General features: G+C 33.5%; 1 protein-coding gene across 2 annotated transcripts in view; it reads right to left on the reverse strand.

Moving 5' to 3' along the window:
* Syt7 (Synaptotagmin 7) overlaps positions 1-25,943 on the reverse strand; it is a 401,588-nt gene that overhangs the window by 123,715 nt on the left and 251,930 nt on the right. For both annotated transcript variants that reach the window (XM_075362357.1, XM_075362356.1), the window contains exon 3: positions 772-783. In XM_075362357.1, the coding sequence (XP_075218472.1) occupies positions 772-783 (12 nt within the window). The remainder of the gene's footprint in view (positions 1-771; positions 784-25,943) is intronic.

The raw sequence follows: 25,943 nt of genomic DNA on the forward strand, positions 1-25,943 counted from the left end.
TTTGAATCCAAAAATCTACGGATGGGAGGCAGAGATGCTACCGATCCGCTAGGGAATTCGATATTTGGCATCTCATATAAGTTTTCTTTAATTAAGAGCAAAGGTGAAACAATTTTCTTTCACTGTTTCAATGGAAGCCAAATACTATTTTTTTTAAATATACAATAATTTCTTTGTATTTCCTTTAATCATTGGTTGAAACCGGTAATAAAACAAAATACGGACCAGTTAATATAATAAAAAGATTGGTTTTTTATTTTTTATTGACCAATAAATATTATAAATATCTACATCAAAGAACGATGTTCAAGATAAAAAAAATCCCTGCAATTCAAAAAAAAAAAATAAAATAAACCTATTTTAATAGCGAATAGTATGAGGGAGAATACATGAGAAAAAAAATTAATGATTGATAACAGATTAATTATGGTACAGTTGATTTTATTTGGATTGATCCAGTAGTCGGTAGGTGACAGAAGAAAATGTAATTTTATTGTCTATCCATTAATCGAGCCGATATTTCAAATTTTTGCCTTCAGAGGGAAAGGAACTAACCTACTACCCGTAACTCTTAGTTTAGTACGCCTTTACACTATCGCCTAGACTTTGCATGATAGTAGACTGTAGTAGTGGTGAAAATCAAATCATTTTTTATATATATATATACAGACAGTCATACACCCACACAACACCTGTTTTAAAATTAAATAATAAATAGTACGAAAAGAAATTTTATTTATAAAATGTAATATATTTCATGTAAACACTTACTCTAGCTGTGCTCTGGTTATTTTCAGCAAAGAAATGGACATGAAACAGAAGAAAAATAAATTAGCAGAAAATACATAATAAACACATAACAATCTACAATTGCACTAATTTTAGGATTCTACAATCAGAAAGAGAGGGGGAATAAAATTCTCCCGGAAATGTTTGGAGCGTGAGAACTAACTATTCTTTCGGTAGAACGAATTAGTATTTTCAGATTTGTTCATTAATTTAAGTAGAACTTCAGCACAATTATCACTAAGAAATTAGCAGATTGTTTCTCTTAAAAATTCATTTTGTGGTATGCATAAATACACAAATATTTATCAGTTCAAAGTTTTTGAATCAACTTAACTCTTTTCAACAATTTATTCTAAAAGAAGCTGTTAATTAAACTTTTGAAAATCCCTTTTGAAAAAATCAGAAACTACAGTTAAAAGATGACAGCCAAACTTAAATCGGGATGGTATGATAAAATATCGTATATCTTAAAAGAAAAAAATTAAAATTAATTTACCGCAACAATATTTTTAATTGTAATCCTTTATAAAACTGAGGTAATTGTAAAGAAAGTTAGTTGTACGGTAATAATTTTAAGAGTACGTCAACAGCTGTACTTATGTACAATACATATAGCTGGCTAACGGGGCTCCGAGTAATTTCCTCGGATACGCTTTTGACCTGTTTCCACCTTCAGGTCACCATATGGATTGGAATTTACGGCCACCTGCAGGATATGTACTACTAATGATTTGGAAATGGACTCATATCATATTGAGAGCTGGCGATGTGGCGGCCGGGGCAATGTTATTGCAGGTGTAACGGAGACCCTTCCGTTGTCCAAATGCCTCATGCGATGGCAAGCATGTAGCAATGGTGCCCATGTATGTCGGTGCATGGGAGCTCTGAAAGCTTCGGTGAATAGGAGCCTGGAGTCAGTGCAGAGATTGCGCATCCGCTCTCTGCCAGGACATATGCCGGTTCCACCGGAGTACCGGATTGGACCTCCAAGGTTGATGGCCCTGGAGTGGGGGTGTACCCCGGCGGCTAGCCTTGCTACAGGAGGGATAAACAACATGTTTAATCTTGAACAACAATCAAACGTGGCAGAGGGTTCACGAAAACACCCTCGTTTAGAACCGGCTGTTTCGCCAGAGGCGAAACGTCGTAAGAGTGCAGAATCTCGAAGAATAGAAGTTGAGGCCAGAAAAAGCTTCCAAAAAGCTTTTTTCAAGAGCAACATTCCGAAGCCGAGATATTTGATAATCACAAAGGAAGACGGCAATTTCTCGAAGGCGAGTCCCTTCCTCATTGCTCGAGAAATAAATAAATGTGCTGGAGGCCCTGTTAAAGAAATTAGACAAACCTTCACAGGACTTCATGCGGAAACTGTAAATGATATTCAATCGCAAAAGATCCTACGGTTGAAAAAAATAGGAGAACTGGCTGTACGTGTTGATCCCCATGGCACACTCAACACCTCAAGGGGTGTTGTGGTCTGTCGGGATCTATTAAACGGTTCAGAGCAAGAAATTGTCGAAGAACTAGCAGCACAAGGAGTAATAGAGTGTCGCCGAACATGAGAAGGAATGGCGAAGTCCTTCCTTCAGCAGCTCATGTTCTCACATTTAACCGGCCTACTTTACCGGAGAAAGTAAGAGCGGGAATACATCGATTGGATGTGCGGGCATTTGTACCGCAGCCAATGAGATGCTACAAGTGCCAACGTTTTGGCCATACCGCTGTAAGATGTGAGAGACCGCAAATATGCGTGTGCGGCGATGAGTTGCATGAGGGAGAGCCATGTAAAGAGCCTCCCACATGCATCAATTGTAAAGGAACACATTGTTGTAAATCCAGGAACTGTCCTGTATACAAAGACGAAGTAGCTGTGCAGGAAGTAAAAACCCTGCAAAAGGTTAGCTACTTCGAAGCAAAGAAGATCGTAAACACCCGCAGACCTAGAGCAACAACAACCTATGCTCAGGCTGCGGATGCTGTTCCTGCTCCTGCTCCAATTGCCGTAGATGAGACACAAATTATAAACAAACTTGCGCCTACTTCGGCTAACATGATTGAGAGGATCATCGAAAACAAGATGAAGCCTTTCCGCAGCAAAGAATTTGTTAAGCCAAAGATAGTGGTACAGCCTGCTGAAGATAAATCTATAAAAATGAAAGTTTTGCTCCTGTAGAGAAGAAAACGGACGCCATGCCAGAATGTCAAGTCCGTGTCAGCGAGATCCTTCAGGATAAGAAGAAAGAGTGTGTTATGGAGGCTGCCAAGCCTCCTGAAACTGAAGTGGCCTCTAAACCACAGAGGCCACAAATATCCACACAAGGGGGGCGAGTGTCTCCCCTTCCACAGGCGGTGACCGGTGCTGCTCCCGTGTCGGGGGTCGGCCAGGTTGCCGCCTCTCAATCGGCGCCGACCCATGCCCGTCGTCCTCGTGGGCTTCCGTTGTCTCCGAGTCGGAGACTGGAAGCTATACGGGCGATGACGTTCTCCACGAACACGATGGTGTTCGCAGTATGGAGAAAAAAAGGATGGCCGAAAGGTAAATCCAGACTATAATTTAATTTAAAATTAGCGAGTCGATTGTACAATGGAACATCAATGGATGTTCTTCAAACATCCATGAGCTCCAACATTTGGTACATGATGTAGACCCGATTTGTATATATGTCTGCAAGAAACACATTTCAGCCGAAATGAAAATTTTAAATTAAAAGGATATGACATATTTTGGCGAGATCAACTGCTAAATGTTAGAGTTAGAGGTGGAGTAGCCATATTAACATCGACTAGAGCTACCACCGAAGCGGTTGTTCTAAATACAAACCTACAAGCGGTCGCCATTAGAATGAAGCGTCCGGTTCAGGTCACTGTCTGCAGCATATACTTACCGAATTTTGATTGGAAGGAGGATGACTAAGATTAGTAACTGAGCTTCACCCACCTGTCTTATTGGTGGGTGATTTTAATGCTCATAATTCTCTTTGGGGATCGGATCGAGTAGATCCCCGGGGAAGAGAACTGGAAAGGTTCCTGATGAATTCAGAACTTATTATTTTAAACGATGGATCAGGAATCTTTTTCAATGCCAGAGATGGATCGACGTCCTGTATAGATCTTGCACTTATAAGCGGATCGATAGCACCGAGGTTCAGCTTCCATGTCTTAGACGATTTACACGGAAGCGATCATTTCCCGGTGCAAATTGTAACTGGTGTTACAAGGAAAATATATCCCATCTCTAAAAGATGGTTATTTGATAAGACAGACTGGACGAGCTTCAGAGCTAGAACGATACTCTCTGAAACAACTGGAGTTATCGAGGACGATGTCGAGGCTATAACAAATGCAATACTTGAGTCGGCATCGAGATTTATTCCCAAAACATCTGGCAAACTTACGAAACGACTCGTTCCATGGTGGAAGGATGAAATAAGTGAAGCTATTAAAAGAAAGAAAAGAGCGTATAACGACCTTAAGAAACGTCCTACCCTAGAAAATCTTATTGCCTTTAAAAAATACAGGGCATGTGCTAAACGTCTCATGATTGACTCGAAGAAACGATCCTGGCAGCAATACGTGTCATCCATTGACAGAAGTACTACTGCATCAGACGTTTGGAGGAAAGTGAAGGCGATTTCTGGGCGTAAAAATTTTGCTCCCGTAACTAGCCTTCAAGATGAAGATGGAATTAAAGACACTCCGAACGAAATTGCAGAGCTATTATCCATTCACTTCGAGAATGCCAGCAAAACGGCTAACTACGAAGAAGATTTTCGAGCGAAAAAAGAATAACTCGAAGGTCTACTAAATTTCCGTACTGAGTATAATTACTCATATAATGTACCATTTAAAATGGTAGAATTCGTGAAAGCGTTGGAGAAAGCAGGCAACACAGCTGCTGGTCCGGATGAAATCCATTATAATATGATCAGGCAGCTGAATACCACTGCAAAACGCAGACTATTAGAACTGTATAATCAAATATGGCGGGATGAAATGTACCCGAAGCAGTGGAAAAAGGCTCATGTTGTTCCAGTACCAAAGAAAAATAAAAATTTAACAGATCCAAATAGCTATCGTCCTATTTCCTTGACGTGCGCTATGGGAAAAATACTCGAAAAAATTATTAATAATCGACTCGTTTGGGTTTTAGAAAGAGAAAACCTGATATCACCGTATCAAGCAGGTTTTCGACAATACCACTCTACCACCGATCAAATGATCAACTAGGAGAATATTATATATAACAGCTTTATTACAAGAAAACGTTGTGTCGGAGTCTTCTTTGATCTTCAGAAGGCTTTCGATATGACCTGGCGACATGGAGTAATGCTCCAGATACATGAATGGGGCATTCGTGGCAATCTCCCAGTATTGCTCAGCAACTATATGAATGACCGTACCTTCCACGTACGTGGCAACAATGAATATTCATCTGAAAGAATGTTGAAAAATGGCATACCACAAGGTTCGCCGTTGAGCGGTACCTTATTACCATCGCCAATAATAAATTGGTATTAGCCATTCCAGAAGAAATCAGAAAAAGCGTCTATGTTGATGATTTGGCAATTGTGTATGCTAGCAACAAGACTGGTATGGTGAAATACAAATTGCAACGGGCGATCAACGCTCTAAATGAAGTTGCGAGGAATAATGAATTCCAATTTTCACCAGAAAAAAACGTGTTGTGTACACTTCCGTAGGAAGAGAATTCCTCATCAAAGTCCTATGTTGAGAATTGGCAATGATCCAATACAATACAAAGACAACGTAAGATTTTTAGGACTAGTATTGGATAAATCCCTTATGTGGGGACTACACATACAGGACTTGAGTGTTAGATGCAAAAAAACCCTAAACACTATTAAATGTTTATCGAACATTAATTGGGGCTCTGATAAAGAGATATTATTGAGATTGTATAAGGCATTGGTTCAATCAAAACCAGACTACGGATGTATTGTATATTCATCCGCTAGGAAGTCGCATTTAAGAATGTTGGACGTTATTCACAATAGCGGAATAAGATATGCGACAGGCGCTTTCCGCACAAGTCCGGCGACTAGTCTAATCTCTGAATCCGGAATACTGCCACTACATTATAGAAGAGAGATCCTTTTGCTAAGATACGCAGCAAATACATGGGAATATATGGAATTAGGTACCACGAATTAAGAAGAAAATACGAAGTTGTTATTCCGGAGATTTTAGCAATTTCCACAAGAGAAATACCGCCATGGGTCTTGCCAGCGGTAAATACAAGATTCGATCTCTCTCCGGGAGAAATAAAAAAGAAACCAGCAGTGATCATCTAACAGGAATTTTTGCAACCGTCAGTAGTTACGAAGAATATATTAGAATTTATACTGACGGTTCTAAAACCGAACATGGTGTTGGATACTCCATATATGTAAATGGAGTAGCCCATTCTTGGAAACTTACTGCCATTCAGCAAGCTCTTCGCTACGCAGAACACTATTGCGAAGAGAGAGTGCTAATATGTTCCGATTCGCTAAGTGCACTTGTTGCAATTCGAAACAAAAACATTAAGGATGTCCTAATTTCAAACAGCCTGTCCATTTTGTATGTTCTACACCAACGAGGACAGCGATGCGTATTTGTATGGACTCCAGGGCATGCGGGTATTACAGGTAATGAAAGCGCAGACGAACCTGCCAGAAAGGCAATAGTCTGCGATGGTTTGGATGCATTTCCTGTAAGAGTGGCAGATGTTAAAAACCGTCTAACGAACATAGTAAGAAACAAATAGAATACTTGGAGGAGGTTAAATACAAAATTAAACTGAGTGAAAATTTCTCCATATAAATGGAAAAGCGACTTTAAGTTGACTCGCCGTGAACAAGTAGCTGTGACCAGACTTAGAATCGGTCACACGCGATTGACAAATTCATATTTGTTAGCCAGCGAAGAGAGATCAATGTGCGGTGTTTGCAATAACACACTTACAATTAAGCATCTAATAGAAGAGTGTACAATATATGAGGACCTCAGAAAGAGGTTCCGTCAGTGACATTACTGCTGATCTGGATAATGGAAATGAAGAAAAGATAGTTGCATTTTTACACGCCAGTGCAGTTCTTAGAAGTCTGTAAAGTTGAAAAATTTTTAAAGCTGTGTTAAAGAATCTCTAAGTGGAATTCGTTATGTATATGGGAGTCTCGAAGCGTGGCACGTGTAGTGACGGGAGGTAGCCCTCTTGCCTAGGCCATCCTGGCTCGTCTGCATTCAAGAGCAATGAGTCGGGGTGTGTCCAATGATGGCATGGGGCACCTTCAAGGGTAAACTGAGGGCACGAGGCTATGGGTGAGCGCAATGGATGCCTGTAGCCTGTTTATAAGGAGCCAAATACCACGGCATCCTGGCGCGACTAATATACTGCTTCACGGCGGTTCTTGTCGCCCCGAGGGTGCTTAAACAAACTATAAACGAGACAGGTAGAAGAAAGAAATGGTATTGATAAGTTGTATTTTTAATTTCATGGTCTTTTTGAGAACCTTATCTCAAATTTTAATATCGGGACCCTTTACACCCCGTAAGTGTTGTTTTGTCTTGTTGTTGTCTCTTAATATTTTTTATGTTGGTTGTGCTTTTAAATAAAATGTAAGGGCCCTTTACACCCTTACATATGACAATCCTGATGGTGATACTAATTTCTTTTAAAGAATGTGACGAGGGCTAATGACCCTAGCAGTCGATGCCCGTAAAAATTCAGAAAAAAAAATGAAAATGAAAAAGAAAGGAGAATTGAAAGCCATAACGACTCTGGTGATATGTGAACTCTGTATCAACGGCTTTTGAAGATCTTTATTTTCGAAAAGTTAAAAAAGTAACTTTTGTCTTAAATTACAGATTTTAAATATAATTATTTTCCTTTTTTAAAGAACATTGAATATTTTATGACTTTTAAACAATGAAGAACTTAATTGGGATCAGCTTGTAAATATTTACATCAATCTTTCATACCTGCATGAGAAGTTACATACATTGTATAAGAAAAGTAGGTGTAGTTCATACCCATATAGATCAACAGTTTAATAATTTGGCTGTATCTTCATTAATGAATAAATTTCTAAGTGAAATTATTACCGTGTATTTAAAAACTGATTTTTTAAAAACAGGCATATTTTGTTAGAAAAAAGATAATCTTTCATTCTCGTGCATACGAAAAATTTTCTAATCAAAACGCAAGTATTTTGAAAATTAAAAACAATAAAATCAAAAAATTATATCGATAATTAGAACAAGTTTAAACTGTAAAAATTAAGCTAATTTGTTGTAATTTATTTTATTAGGATACGAAATCACTTCAAAAATTCTTGACGTTTTTAATAACAAGGGTTGCGTTTGAGTAATATAAGACATTACAGTCTTACAAATTAACATAAAATATTAATGTTTCTAATTTGGAGTTATTGTATACTAATCTAGGATGAAAATAAACCGTAGCTAAAATACAGTAAAAAATTAAAAAAACTACCACCATCATTTTAATCAAAGTTCCCTATTGTTTTTCATGATCAGTCGGGGCTATCACTGGTACAGTTTCATTTGTTTGTCTATAGAAAGTGTAGCTTACACGTCTCTTATTTAGATGTAGTTTGTGTGCAATAAAACAGTACTGCCTAGGGAAATGTTTTGCATTTTAAGCATTTGATTAATAAAGTTTTGTGAAACCAATTACATTATAATATGTGGATCTATTAAAACTGGAATATATATTTATGCAGAATACACCTTCTTATATAATATTTTTAAATAATACAAAACTAAATAGAATTAATTCATTGATTTTTATTACACATTAAGCAAGAACTGCAGAATCGGTTAAAAAATAAAGAAATATATTTATCTTAACCTCAGTCTGAAATTTAGGATTGTTTTCAATTTTAAAGTTGAAAAACCCTCTGCTCTTGCTGAAAAAGCTATTTTTTGAGTTATCCATAAAAAGCTGATTATGAAAAAATGTCTATAAATTTGCAATTCGTTTATAAATGTCTATAAATTTTTATAATTTGCTTATAATTTGTCTATAAATTTTTTTTAATGGATGTATTATATTTTTGTAATTTTATTGCTAAGAATGTATTTTAGAACAAACTTTCAAAGGAAATAATTAAAGAAATTAAATATCAATCACGTACGTACGCGCGCGCACGCATGTATAAGTTATGTTAATACACAACGTTGTTCTCTTTTTAAAAAATAACTTTATTTCTATTAAGATTTTATAAATAATATGCATTTACTAGATTAATATTAATTGTACAATTATTCATTATTCGGCGTACACACTAATAATGTAAAATACGACGTTAATTACACATAGTTATCGAACAACCACCTAAGAATACATACATGACATCTTAAAGCATACTGAATAATAATATTTCTTTGTTAAAGACAAAGACTGCAGATGCACTGCATTCTTTCACACGGTGGTTTTCATAGAATTTCCGTTGCTGGTTGAATGCACCGTTTCATCTATTCTGTTATAACCTAACTCCTACCTCCCCGAATAAAACATCCGGAGGATGTTGGTGAAGAACCTCAGATATATCTTTTAATTACTTTAAAATATAACGATAATAATTAATAAAATTACATACAATATCATGATCCAAATAGACACATTACAAAGCTATTTCTTTTAATTATTGATACATTATTTAAATTTACTTTCTCTAATTCCAATGTTTTAAAATTTATTTAAGAACTCAGAATGCTGCGCATTCATAAAAATGATTTCATTTACGTTTAGAAATTTTGGATGCTCATAACTTTTACTTTCATATTGCAGTGGACTATCCCTATACATTATTTTACTGTTATTTGGATTAATTAAATATATGTTTTTTAAATTAAGAATTGTTTCTTTGTAATCCCATATTATCATTTTTGTCTTTATGTGGCATTATAGCCAAAAAATATTGTAATTCTGGTAATCTATTGATCTAATGATACATAAGGATACTTCTAATTAAGTTTTCATTAATCTCCAGCGATACATATTTACAATTAATTATTAATACTACTATTTTTGATAACATTCTTTCTAAAATCTATTTTATGATGAGGTACCAATTCAAATGAACAAAAATATTTATTATATTTATTATTTATTATAATATTATTTAAAACAATCTTCTATTAATAAATAAATAAGTATTTTAATAATTAAAATCAATTATATTGTATGACAACGATGTAAAATTCTTTTGTGTCTACTTTTACCTGCATATATATATATATATGTATATATATATATATATATATATATATATATATATATATATATATATATATAGTGTTGTATAAGTATCTGAAATTCTAATTAAATGTAATTGGATGAAGGAGATAAGATGTAATTTTTTGAATTTATAACTAATGTTATTATTGTTATTAAATTATATTATTTAAATTTGTTTCCTGAATTATGTGTAATTTTAATTACGTGTACATGTTTATCTGTAATCTTGTATTTATGCAAAGACATATAATAATATAATTGTGTAACATAATTAAAACACCAGTATTACTCTTATTTTTAAGAACTAATAATTATATGAACTATTATTATGAACTAATGATTAAATTTTGTATTTTAAATTGAAATTTTTAATTTATATATATATTTTTATGTACTATTGTGTAATGTACAAAGGCTATAGGTAGCTATTATATTGCACAAAAAATACAAATAAATAAATAAATAAATAATTTATTTTTATTAATTATTTATTAATTATTATTATTATAAATAAATTATATTACAGTCATTATTTAATCCAATAAAGTTTAACTTTTCTGATTCTAATAAGTATTTCACCTTCGGTATAATTGTTATGTATTCTAAATCTGTAACAGTAGGTGTAGATATGTCTTTGTACAAATTATAATTCATTGATTCTACAGCAGGTAATTTAAGAAAATATATAATTTTATTATTACTAATTTTGCAATGGATTTTTAATATATTCTCAAACTTTAACATTTTCTATTTTTAGTTCAAATGGTAATTGATTAACGTAATATTTTTAATATTTCGTTCAATACGAATAATTCTTTCTCGTAATTCTCTCTTCGATATTAATAGTAGAATATAGTACATTTGGTTTACAGAAGTTAGACTATTTTCTATGTCTAACACAATATTATATAGTATACTCATTTGACTGAAGAAATCTTTTAATTTTCCTACAAAATCATTCAAGTTTTTATTCATAATTATCATTTTATCATTAAAATTATCCTCTATAATATTAACTGTTCTATTACATTCGCTTATGATGTCTACATTAACTGAATATTGTTTATTATTTATCTGTTCAATTATATTTTTTTGAGGTTTTTAGAGGCATCGACTACTATGGTCATTAGCCCCATCTCACTTCAAAAAATAAAAATTAAAAAAAGGTTCAATTATTCATATTTCTATGAATCAAAAATGTTCAAAAATTTACGTTCTTCTAACTTCGAATCCAGAATATTACTTTCTAGGCTTTCCTTTCGGCCATCCTTTCTTGCCCCGTTTCTCCATTCTTCTGACGGCCTCAACCTCTGATGCCACGTATCTGAGGCCTCAGACATGGCATCTTCTTCCTCTATTTCGGATGCCAGTGACGTTCTGCGGCTGACGTCAGTTGATGAAAGTTTCGTCGGTGCTGTTAGCATCTTTGCTAGAAAATCTAAACTAATAAGCGATGATGTCTCCGCGGCGGATGAGCCGGACTCTATCTCTACTGCAGTACTGGGTCCAGCTGAAATAGATGCTCTCACTGAAGCTGATCTTTGCGCTTATGGAGGCTCTATTGGTACAGGTTTTATATTCTCTACGTCTGGTGGTTTCTCAATAAAAGCTTGTACCTCCATTTCCGTAGATTCAGATTTTCTTGTCACAATTTCTTTAAGCTTGTGACTAGACGACGGAGTGATCCGTTTCTCTTTGCTAGATAAGTCAAGATTTTTTATTCTTACTTCAGTTGGTGGCTTAGTAATCGCAGGTTTAGCTGGTGATTTAAACTGTGCTGGTGGGTTTCTCATGTCAACGGCGTCAGTCCGGGGATGAGCCTTCTCATCTTTACTTTGTTTTCTCTGATGAGTTGACTCAATCTTTGAATCAATGATTCTTTCAATCATCGTCGCAAGACTTGGAGCCATCGTGTTAAGCAACTGCTCCACATTAATTTTAGATTTGAAAGGGGAAGCCGCTGCTTCTGCGTAAGAAGTCGATGGTCGTGGTGTACGTTGATAAACAATTTTCTTCGCTTCAGGATAACTGACCTTCTGAAGCGTTTTAACTTCCTGAATCGCTGTTTCTAATTTATATGTAGGGCAGTTTCTTGAACGACAATTGTGAGGCCCTTTACAGTTAACGCAGGTCGGAGGGTCTTTACATGGGTCCCCCTCATGTGTTTTCTCTCCACATATACATATTTCCTGCGCTTCACATCTTGCTGCTGTGTGTCCGAATCGTTGACACTTAAAACATCTCATCGGCTGCGGAATGAAAGCTCGTACATCAAGCCGATGGATGCCAGCTCGTATCTTTTCAGGAAGATTCGGCCTATTAAATGTCAAAACATGCGTGGCCGAAGGAAGAATCTCACCATTTCTTCTCATAGTAAGTCTGCGACACTGGGTCACTCCCTGATTCGACATTTCTTGTACAATTTCTTCTTCTGTACAATTAAGAAGATCGCGACAAACAACAACTCCTCTGGATGAGTTCCGTGTGCTATGCGGTTGGACAGAAACCGCAAATTCACCGATCTTCTTCAACGGCTGAACTTTCTGGCTTTGCATGTCGTTGATGGTTTCGACATGCAATCCATTAAAAGTTTTACGAATTTCTTTGACAGGACCACCAGCACGATTAGTAATTTCTCTTACGATCAAGAATGGACTAACTTTTTGAAAGTTTCCATTCTCCTTTGTAATAATTAAAAACCTTGGCTTAGGTATACTATAGCCAAATAAACTTTTCTTTAATTCTTTACTGATTCGATTAGCATCTTTCTTCATCTTATCAGATTCCTTACTTTTTTCCTCTTCGCTTGTGGCGAATCGGAGGTTTCTAAACGAGGGTGTTTACGTGCACCCTCTGCCACGTTAGTTTGTTCAAGAATATTCATGAACATAGATCCCTTCTGTAGCAAGACTAGCCGCCGGGGTACACCCCCACTCCAGGGCTACTAACCTTGGAGGTCCGATCCGGTACTCCGGTGGAACCGGCATATGTCCTGGCAGAGAGCGGATGCGCAGTCTCTGCACTGACTCCAGGCTCCTACTCACCGAAGCTTTCAGAGCTCCCATGCACCGACATACATGGGCACCATTGCTACATGCTTGCCATCGCAGGGGGCATGTGGACAACGGAAGGGTCTCCGTTACACCTGCACTAACATTGACCCTGGCCGCCACATCGCCAGCTCTAAGAGTAGTATGAATCCATTTCCAAAATCGTTTGTTATTCCATTTCCTGCAGGTAGCCAAAAATCCAGTCCGTTTAGTGACCTGAAGTTGGAACCAGGTCAAACTTAAAAAAGCGTAGCCGAGGAATTTACTCGGAACCCCGTTAGCCAGCTATATGTAATGTACGAAGGAACAGCTGTTGCCGCCCTGGACGTGGAACGTAGATGTTGTGTTCCGGACGTGGGGATTATCTACCTCAGGGCTTGAATAATAGTTTAATAAAATTTGTTTTACGTTATTCCATTCGTTGATATGATATCATTACCTATTATTAACTTTAAATCTGGTAAATTAATTTTTTCTAAAATATTAAAAATTAGATATTCATTTTGGAAATAATCAGGGTCATCCCTGACATAAAATTTAGAGACTAATTCATTACATAAAGAGATAAATTGGTTCAATACTAACCAATCTCCTGTAAAATCAGTGACCGTGTCTAAATCATCTTTTTCTAATATCGGTGTTGCCATTTTAGATCTTAATATCAATGTTCCTTATATTACACAAAAATATCACAAACAAATCATATCATAGAAAATTATCAAAATTTATTACGTATTGCTTAAGTATTTCCTTACTTACAATACTAATTTTATCATTCTATACATGGTGATTCGTTGCCTTCACTGATTGGTCGAATCACCCTCGATAATTGATTAGGTTGCCTTTGATGATTGATCGAGTCGATGCTTGATTGGGTTGCCGATATCGATATAGAGTTGCCTTCGTAGTCTGCCGTCGCCTAGGTAACGCCCAAGCTCCGTATATTGATGGCTTCATTATGCTGATCAATCAAAATTGTATACTCGAATTCGTCGACCGGGTGCTGCTGCAGAACGATATACTTCTTCTACGCGCTGGACGTCTTCTAGATCCCAAAGTTAAAACTTTTTTCATTAATTTCGAAGACTGCCCGATTTTTATATAATTCATTTTGCTAATGATTTGAAATCAAAATTAAATTATTTGCATTAATTTAATTTGAAGTGTCCCAATAATTTAGTTCCTTACATTAACAATTAAAATCGAAATTGATATAATATCTGCTGAATTGAAAGGTTCTACCGACTGCGCCAATTACCTTAATACACAACGTTGTTTTTTTTTTTAAAAGAACTTTAGTTATTTCAATTAAAATTTAACAAACAATATGCATTTACTTAATATTAATTGTACGACTATTCATTATTCGGCATACATGCTAATAATGTAATAATGTAAAATAGGACTTTAATTTTACGTAGTTAACGATCGAATATCTAGGAGTACTATTTAACGTACATGCTAATACTTAGACATCTTGAAGAATACTGAATAATTATTCTTTTTTTTAAAGACAAAGGCTGCTTCTTTCACAGGGTGGTTTTCCTAGAATTTAGCAATAGGCAACACACGTGGCTTATGGAATGCGCTGTTTCATCTATTCTGTTGTAATCTAACTTATATATATATATATATATATATATATATATATATATATATATATTTATTTATTTAAAACAAAAATAATGAAATAATGAAGTGTATTTTTATTTGTTACATATATATTTATATATACATACCAGGGACGTTCGGATAGTTGTCAGCCTGACAAATGGAGCAATTATGAAAAAATGACCAAAATATTTGTCAAGTATGATTCCTCAGGTGGCGAGTTACAAAGTACTTCAGATGGATACGTTTAGTCGCTTCTTTGTGGCGATCGAGTAAAGCAAACAAATTTTGACATTTTCTTAAAAAGGAGAAAATTAAAGTTCTATCTGATACAAAGTACTTTGTTTTAAAAGGTTTAACCCTCGACGGTCACACAAAAAGGAGTCAGATCCCACTTTAAAGGATTCTTCCTCTTCGTTTTCGATGATAAAAGACTGAATTCAAACGTGGTCGTACATCCATGCAAGATGATGAAGGCTAGGGACGCCTAAAAACGTGACGATCGACGAAATCGTCGCAATAATCCACAATGCCGTATTAAATGATCGCCAACTGAAGGTACGCAAGCTTGCTGACATCTCAAACATCTCGTTAATGTTGTGTCCACTTCATTTTATACAATGTTTTAGGTATGAAATAGCTTTTCGCTCAGTAAGTGCCGCGTTTGTTAACAGTCGGTGAAAAACGCACTAGACTGAACAATTCGCAGGGGTTTTTAAACTTATTTAAACGCGATTCCGCTCAATTTCTTCGACGTTTTATAAAAGTAAGTGAAACATGAGCTCACTACACCAAAGAGCAATCCAAAGAGCGGGTGAAAGCAAAAGAAAGCGAAAACGGTTCCATCTGTAGGAGAAGTCACGGCTCAGTGAATCAGTCAATTTTCAATCATACTTAATTCATATCATCTAAATATATAATATTAAAATATAAAACATAAAGACCCAATTACATAAAAAAAAATATCTTTGGCATTACAAGCAACCATCAACGTACATAAATTATTAACAAAATCATCATTAAAGTAGTAATTAAGATCATAAAAATGTCTCAGCAGCCGTGGAGAAATAGCTCTCCTGAATTACCCAAACCTCAGATATTTTATCAAATAAACAAAGTTTTCAACAGATCTAAGAACTACCACAGAAAAACAAATTTTTAGTCTTAAAAAGGCGATAATAAAAATAACAATGTTGACTTTTTACTTCGTTTTATAACTAAAAAACTAATAGTTGCGTACGCAACTATCCTCTGACGGTATATTTAAAACAAATCTAGAAATTTTATTTCTGCAATTTCCATCCGTGTATTAGATGAAACGTGGTTAAGTTTCACAGGAAGAATACATTGGAGAACTAGGTTAGTTCATGTATAAGTGTGAATAAGTCAACAGATATTTTAGAGTTTATATTATCAGACCATTAATAAATTATATATATATATATATATATATATATATATATATATATATATATATAGAGAGAGAGAGAGAGAGGGATATTATAAATTTTATGCTACACGGGTAAATGGGGTTAATGATTTTTATTTTATTATATAGAAATGTTTTTGTAAAAACTAATATTTTGTATATAGTATTTTTGTAAAAAAAAATAAATAAATAAACTTTCTAGTTCAATCCAATAACAAACTACCAAGGACAAAATATTATTTTCTGGAAAAAAATATGTAAAACATATAAAAACACATTATTTTGCGATGAGAGATATAAAAGTTTCAGCACTTTCCAAGTATTTTATTAATCAAAGCCTTATTGCTGAAAGTTTTATTTAAAATTCTGGATTAAAAGCAGAGAAAAGATCCGGAGTAGTTGAATGTTCAAAGAAATTTTCTAAATTATTACCTTAAGCAGTAATTTTCTTTCCCGTTTGTCAATTTACAGATTTTGACAAGAAGAGTTGTTTCTTTCAGGTTTTTATACAAAAATACGAAATTATACCTACTAATCAAACTGTGAAAATAATAATAATGCATTAAAATAAATAAGAAGCCAACTGCTACGGGTACAACATGAACGTTAATTTATGGGTGTTAAATATACTCTACTTTTTCAAAGCAAATTTCATTACATCTTTTTCAGAAGTTACACAATATTTCACTTTAACTTCTATAACGTTTCCGAATTAAAAATTATTAACATTATTGTTACTATTACTTCTATTATTTTTTTAAAATTACAAGGAACGTTTTAGAAAAGGATGAAATTGTACTTACCGCGTTATATAATTACCGATGAGCTATATTATAATAAATCGCTTCATAATAAAGGTAGAAGGCTGTGGAAAACTTTATTTTATTTTATTTCTGAGTCAGTTTCCGTTAACTTATACAGATTTTTTGTCGTTAGTGAAATTTGTCTTCAATTAATTAAATGAAAGAATCTTTTTTTACTTATTTTTTTTTAAGCTAAAAGACATTGTTTGTTCATAATGAACAAGAAGATAGGGAAGAGAGTAGAGTATTTCAAAACGCATAGCGATAGAATCATTGTAATAAGGATAAAATCAAAACCTAAACCGACAACGATTGTTAACGTCTATATGCCTACAAGCGCCCATGATGATGATGAGGTAGAGTGTGTATACGAAGAGATTGATGAAGCAATTAAACACGTAAAAGGAGATGAAAATTTAATAATAGTTGGAGATTGGAATGCAAGCATTGGAAAAGGCAAGGAAGGAGTTTATAGACCTAGAAAAGGCATTCGATAACGTAGACTGGAATAAAATGTTCAGCATTTTAAAAAAATTAGGGTTCAAATACAGAGATAGAAGAACTATTGCTAACATGTACAGGAACCAAGTGGGTGAATACGGGCTGGGCAAAAGTAATGAAAGAGGGGACCGACTTATAGAGTTTTGCAAGAAGTATAATTTAGTAATTGCCAACACCCAATTTAAAAATCATAATAGAAGAATATACACTTGGAAAAAGCCAGGCGATACTGCAAGGTATCAGATAGATTATATCATAATAATTTGGTGATATTGAAATGTAGATTGGGGTATAAAAACCTGAAGAAAAGGTGTCAGATGAATCGGTGGAATTTAGAGAAGCTTGAGGAAGAGGAGGTAAAGAAGATTTTTGAGGAGGACATCGCAAGGGTCTGAGTAAAAAAGATAATGTTAAAAAGGAAATTCTTAAATCAGCAGAAGCAAACTTACGCGGAATAAAGAGAACTGGTAGGAAACCTTGGGTTTCAGACGATATATAGCAGCTGATGGATGAACGTAGAAAATATAAGAATGCTAATGATGAAGAAAGTAAAAGGAACTATCGGCAATTAAGAAATGCTATAAATAGGAAGTGCAAACTGGCGAAAGAAGAGTGGATTAAAGAAAAGTGTTCAGAAGTGGAAAGAGAAATGAACATTGGTAAAATAGACGGAGCATACAGGAAAGTTAAGGAAAATTTTGGGGTACATAAATTAAAATCTAATAATGTGTTAAACAAAGATGGTACACCAATATATAATACGAAAGGTAAAGTCGATAGATGGGTGGAATATATTGAAGAGTTATACGGAGGAAATGAATTAGAAAATGGTGTTAGAGAGGAACAAGAGGAAGTTGAGGAGGATGAAATGGGAGAAACAATACTGAGATCTGAATTTAAGAGAGCATTAAAAGATTTAAACGGCAGAAAGGCTCCTGGAATAGACGGAATACCTGTAGAATTACTGTGCAGTGCAGGTGAGGAAGCGATTGATAGATTATACAAACTGGTGTGTAATATTTATGAAAAAGGGGAATTTCCGTCAGATTTCAAAAAAAGTGTTATAGTCGTGATACCAAAGAAAGCAGGGGCAGATAAACGTGAAGAATACAGAACAATTAGTTTAACTAGTCATGCATAAAAAATCTTAACTAGAATTCTATACAGAAGAATTGAGAGGAGAGTGGAAGAAGTGTTAGGAGAAGACCAATTTGGTTTCAGGAAAAGTATAGGGACAAGGGAAGCAATTTTAGGCCTCCGATTAATAGTAGAAGGAAGATTAAAGAAAAGCAAACCAACATACTTGGCGTTTATAGACCTAGAAAAGGCATTCGATAACGTAGACTGGAATAAAATGTTCAGCATTTTAAAAAAATTAGGGTTCAAATACAGAGATAGAAGAACTATTGCTAACATGTACAGGAACCAAACAGCAACAGTAACAATTAAAGAACATAAGAAAGAAGCCGTAATAAGAAAGGGAGTCCGACAAGGATGTTCCCTGTCTCCGTTACTTTTTAATCATTACATGGAACTAGCAGTTAATGATGTTAAAGAACAATTTAGATTCGGAGTAACAGTACAAGGTGAAAAGATAAAGATGCTATGATTTGCTGATGATATAGTAATTCTAGCCGAGAGTATAAAGGATTTAGAACAAACAATGAACGGCATAGATGAAGTCCTACGCAAGAACTATCGCATGAAAATAAACAAGAACAAAACAAAAGTAATGAAATGACAAAGAAATAACAAAGATGGACCACTGAATGTGAAAATAGGAGGAGAAAAGATTATGGAGGTAGAAGAATTTTGTTATTTGGGAAGTAGAATTACTAAAGATGGACGAAGCAGGAGCGATATAAAATGCCGAATAGCACAAGCGAATCGAGTCTTCAGTAAGAAATATAATTTGTTTACATCAAAAATTAATTTAAATGTCAGAAAAAGATTTTTGAAAGTTTATGTTTGGAATGTCGCTTTATATGGAAGTGAAACTTGGACAATCGGAGTATCTGAGAAGAAAAGATTAGAAGCTTTTGAAATGTGGTGCTATAGGAGAATGTTAAAAATCAGATGGGTGGATAAAGTGACAAATGAAGAGGTATTGCGACAAATAGATGAAGAAAGAAGCATTTGGAAAAATATAGTTAAAAGAAGAGGCAGACTTATAGGCCACATACTAAGGCATCCTGGAATAGTCGCTTTAATATTGGAAGGACAGGTAGAAGGGAAAAATTGTGTAGGCAGGCCACGTTTGGAATATGTAAAAGAAATTGTTAGGGATGTAGGATGTAGAGGGTATACTGAAATGAAACGACTAGCACTAGATAGGGAATCTTGGAGAGCTGCATCAAACCAGTCAAATGACTGAAGACAAAAAAAAAATAATAATATTAATAAATTTATTACGCCGAACAATTCGAATCTATTTTTCAGTAAAGTCTCTTTGCTCTGACGCCCGACTTCCGACAACTCTTATATTTTGACATAAATGTTATTTTAAGCGTGTGTAATATTTTACTATTTTGGAGAAGGAAATTCTTGAATATTTTAAGAACTTTTTAGGGATGTAACTTTAAAAGTAATAAAATATGAATTGACGGTGTTACTGGCAAATTTTAGAGCCGAAGTTCACTCTTCCATTTAACCATTGTAATTAACAATATACTGTACATCAATAGAAAGTAAAATAATAAAAGAACAAATTTAACAACATGTATTATTTTTTAATAATTAAATTATTAAAAAAATAATATTTATATAAAATAAAAATATTTAATATTTTTATTAATGAAAGTGTTATTATAAATTAAGAAAGAAAATAAAAATAATGTTAAATGTGTAATTAAAAAAAGGAAATATGTATTCCTAAGTTTTATTTTTACCTATCGAATAAATTAGCTAACGCTTAATTAATCCTTTCTAATTACAAACTTCACTACAAAAAAATTGATACATGCCGTTCAGGAGTAATCTATCTTCATCCGATTTAAACTTATAATAGTGTTTGTATAGCTTAACGTATATTTCAAAGAAGAGTGACCTGTGAATCCGGACGCTAGCCAAATGTTGATTATCCTCATATTTGGGAGTAAACGGGTGAAGAGGTTGTTTGACAACATTAAAACTATTAGAAAAAAACCGTAATCAAGGTGGAACATGGCTTGGGTAATCTGCATTATAATGGATTAATATATTACACGCATCTAAGCATTAATGAAGGCTGAAGCCGTTAACGTAACTACCGTTGAGTACCTTCACACACACACACACACACACACACACACACACACACACACACACACAAACACACACACACACACACACACACTGTGTGTGTTTTATTCAGTAATCTAAAACCAACAATAAAACCAATGCCCTTTGAAATTTTCAATTTTACATGTAGATCAGTCTACAGGATTTCGTTCAAACCCTTGCGGTAATTTATTGTTTAAAAATAAATAGTTAAAACTGTTCGATTTACAAGTTCGAATTCTGGTTGTTATTTTTTGCGTATAAAGAAATTATTTATATTTTTTTAATTTAAAAGGTATTAGACAACTTTCGGCTTTTGAGAAAAGGTGTAAAAATCCCTAAAGGAACGAACTCGTATATGTCTGGAATCGTGTATTAAGTGGAAGTACCCAAATATGCATGAAATACAACTATATACATATAACTATTAAAATAATAAATGGAATAATAATAAGTGTATAAAAATAAACTATTATAAACACCCGCTAGGAAAATATGAGCGTAGGATCCATGTTAGAAAAACCGACTCAAAACAAAAAAATTTAACTTGCTGTAACTTCAAAATAAAAATACTGATAAAGTAGAAAAACCAAATTTATCTAAAATGAAACTTATCTTTCATTAAAATAATACTGACTGCTAAGATCATTCAGTTAAATCAAAATGTAATGAATATTTTGAAAATTTACAATTTAAAAATTTCTTTTACGGTAGCTTTTCAAGTTACATCATCTACTATACTCATATAAACAGATAATGGATTACAAAATTTGGGTGCCGCTACTATGTAATGTTTCATCTCAGAATCGGTACAAGTTACTTCAATTTACTACGATGTATAAATATACATAAAATCTATACATAACGAGTTGTGTACAAACCGCCCCAAATTAAAAAAAAAAAAAATAATACCCTCATATAGTATTTTGCAACTTTAATTTTAGTATTTTTAGAACTCAAAAACGTTCACAAATACAAATATCTATCATAAAAACCTAACTGCTATATTGGCCGGAAAGTAAAATAGTGAAAAATAAATATTGTCTCCTACTGTTATAAATATCTTACGTAGAATACGAATTTCTAATTCACCAAACAAAAGCCATTTATTAGTAAATCTTTCACATTTTACGAATGTTTGTTTTGTCCCTGAATAATTTAAAAAACTTTTTTTTGAAAAAACGTTTCTCAAATGAGTTTTAATATGAATATTATTTAACTGAAATTCATCCAGTGTAGTCGATCCGTAAAACATATACGCGTCGTTCGATGTAACTAGATATACAACTAATGACATTAAAATGAACGTTTTCCCCCTTTTTTAATGGAAGAACATTAACACAGTTACTAGACACGATTTCATTTAGGTGGTCAGATGCATCAAAATAATCAGATAAATATTCGCCCTAATATAACGTAACTGTAAAACTTATGAAGCGATAAAGCCTATTCCTTTGTGTTTTACGCACGGTTTTATAGTTTTTTATAGTTTTATAGACATTACATCGAACTTGATCGTACGATTTAAAAATCATTAATCGGTTAATGAAGAATATTTTTGAATTAAGAAGTGTGTACATGTATACGTGTAACAAAGATTATCAATCGTATGCGTGTGGCATTTTAATTGAGTTAACTTCTAAAATTTGTCTTTCTTTTCAACTTTGTAACAATTTTCGTTTACAATAGAAAATGCTTAGCAATTCTACGGTACTATCGGTTAGTCAACAGCAAAAATTTCAAGCTATGTGAATTCCAGATGTTGGTGTTGCAAAATCAATTTAATATATATAGTAAAATATGGAATCCAAGGATTAGTCATCATTACTTCCGATCATTTTTCTTACACCGATGCGTATTTCGTATATTATTTTTTTGATATGCATATTTTGAAATATGCAAATGAAGATGCATATTCCCGAACTATTCGAAAACTAGATTTATAGATCTGGGTTTTAATTTAAAAATTAAATTAAAACGGAAAACATACATTCATCGAAACACGAATTTGATTACATCTATGTCACAAGTAGCGTCAGAAAATAAAACGCTTATTTTTGGATAGCTATATCTTACCAACCAATAAATGAAAAAAAATTTTTTTAACTACTTAAACTTAAATTTTGTACTATAAATTCTATCAACCACCTTGGTAGAAAGGAACCGTCTTAGCTTTTCATCTGAAAGGTCCCGGGTTCAAATCCCATTTGCACCCGGGACCATTTTTTACATGATGTTTTGAGCTTAGGTGGTAAATAATTAACCGCTTAAAAAAACTCTTCTTTTCTGAAAAAAACATTTTATTGTGATGTGTGAAGTTACTTCACGATAAAACAGCTGTAGAATGCCAGCACTGTATTCAGAGTGACTAAACTCTTTTCTAAAAATTGGCGGAAATTCCCACATGTTTTAATAGAGAATTTACTTCTATCGTAAAATACAATGTAATTTTCCCCTAATTCCAACAGTTTTTCTTTAAATAAATGAAATTCTTAAAAAGTAACAAATAAAAGAAGGTTTAATTTGATATAAAACCTAATTTTTTCTATCATCTGGTTCGTCAGATTTAACTTTTCAAAGAGGTTCCTTTTCCTTTTGTAACGAAAACTATAGTTGCGTACCGGTGGATTTTAAATTAACGTATAACAAGTAACAGGGTTCACCGCATTAATTTAAAAAGATATAAGACTACAATAAAGAGAAAAGTAGAATAATTTACGGATGGATTTTATACGAAATAAAGAAACACGATAAACTACAAACGGCATGGGAAGAAACAAATGGACGCTATGACAAGAAGAAATATTTAAGATAACTTTTAAAGAGATACACTATAAGGAGATTTCAGTAAGGGAAATTAAAGTTAAGTAAGTTAAAAGATTAAATTAATGGTAATACTGAAGCGGTAATCAGCATGCCAGTAAAAGATACTAAGTTTACATGACAGGCACGACGTCTAAATCTAAATTTCTCAAAAACCACTCATATAATTTGAAAAAGTTTTCGTGACGTCCAATTTAAAATTTTGTCACCTTCAATAATTTTTCCATAATTAATGAAGACGAGACCTATTTTTTAACTACGCTTTATCGGATGATAATTTTAAAAGTTAGTAATTATTTTATTTATTATTTATTTACTTATGCCGTAAAAAGAGTTCTAAAATGGTCAAATATTAATTTATAAAAACTAGCACCGATTCAAACCCGTGGCTAGACACTTTATTTTAAATAATTATAAAACTTAGTTATAAAAAAACGAATGATATTTTGGAGCATTTACTAAAAAAAATTAATTTATAAAAATCATAAAAAACTAGCCTTTCAGGGCTCGCTTCGGTCGTGCTTCCCTTCGATCTCCCACTGTGTTCATTACCCTCATGCTTGTGAGAATAACAGCGATAAATAACAATTAAAGTATGTTTATTCATATAAACTATTAGTGTATTGTAATTTTTTCAAAGCAGCAGCTTGGTTACCACAGGGATCAAAAACTTTGAGTAATCTAACTATGCGGATCTCAGACTAGTCGGCCCCCATCTTAAAAATAGTAGACATAGCTTAAGTCCTTTGTATAAGTAATAAAGTATTTTACACGGTTTATAGCTTTATCCAACAAATACCACGAGGATGTGACCGTACTTCGTTTCTCTTTTTTTATTTTATGTTTTTAACCTATTTTTTTTTTTTTTTGTGGAACAGTCTGTGAAGAATATAGTCTTAAGAATGGACTTTTGTATACAATGTGTATAGCTTTTTCTCTCCGGAGTGTACGTTTACACTCCGGAACTGTGGAGACATTTTGTATATATACAATGTAGGAACTGTGTTCCCACAGGAGACTGAAAAACGTCACGTACAATTGCTCGTGCGAGAAGCATAAACTCTCCAAGCTTATTGCAACTCATTTCGAGTTTTGCAATAAAAATCGATTAAAAAACAATAGACGAATAAGATTATAACAATAGTTTTTAAAAAAATGGTGAAATGTAAATAAATAGAAATAAATATATGGATGATGCTTTATTTCATCTTTCTCCGTAAAATATCCAACAGTGGTTCCTCCGTAAAATATCCTCCCTCGGATCATTTGAAAATACATTCTTTTTTTTTAATTTTCTTTTTTAATGACCATTTAAGGAAAAAATATTTTGGTTACTGCCAAGTGTACTGAGACTCATATTTTGATACTCCTAAGAACTTGCTGGTCCTGCCTAAAAAATCCCTAATAGATCATTATAAAATAAAAACTACGAATTGTTTGACAATGGGCAAACGAAGTAGGGAAAAGAGACGGGGAAGTAAAGTAATTATACGTTCAATGAGAATTTAGTATTGTAAACATGAAATTAGAGGGCTTTCTACAATTCATAGGGAACCAGTAATGCACATCACGGTTGTGGGTATGAATTGTCGGTATGGTATGAATGCTACAGAATCTACATCGATGCGTTTGATTGAAAAGTGAGCATGAGATCGATGGTGTATTTCTTTCCTTCCTTTTCTCTATAAGCTATTTGCGCGTTCAGAAGAAATAATTGTATACGGTGAAAGGTTACTTCTAATCTCGCGTTGATTATCGCATTCGAATTCACATCATCGATCTTTCATTTCCTGGTATTACGCGTGGAAGGTGAAATTCAGCTTTGAAATCCGAACTAATTCCTGCCTACATTTATTACCATTTAATGCTTTTTACCTTTACTCTTGGTTGCTGCTCCAACTGAACGTAGCATCACCGCTATTTCAGATGAAACTAATTCTGAACTGTTTCAGTGTTTTTCAACTTGTATAGTGACGTGTTGACTTAAAGAAACGCACTGTCAAAGCGATAAGAGAGATGTTAGTGTAAGAAATAACGTTTTTAAGCGCAAATATCTGTACTGAGGGTGCGCGCGAAAAATCATATTACTCATAAGATCAAATAGATAATAAAGTAGTAAGAGGCATAAAAATGAATAAATATATTTGAAAGGAATAAAAATTATCAGTAAGCCTGCATACCCACTTCTCCGTGTATATATATATATATATATATATATATATATATATATATACTCGTACGTGAATTAAAAAATAGCATCCTGATATGGAAGGGTATAGTCTATGTCCCTAGAGAAAAAGGAAAAAAGCAACTACTTATCACAGAATCTCCTCTCACAAAAGGTAAATAAAAGCTGTACTTATATATGAATCTGATACTTCAAATCGTAAACAAAAACATTACTCACTTTCTAG

The sequence above is a fragment of the Lycorma delicatula genome, chromosome 4 (genome assembly GCF_047948215.1).
Source record: "Lycorma delicatula isolate Av1 chromosome 4, ASM4794821v1, whole genome shotgun sequence".
Classification (NCBI taxonomy): domain Eukaryota; kingdom Metazoa; phylum Arthropoda; class Insecta; order Hemiptera; family Fulgoridae; genus Lycorma; species Lycorma delicatula.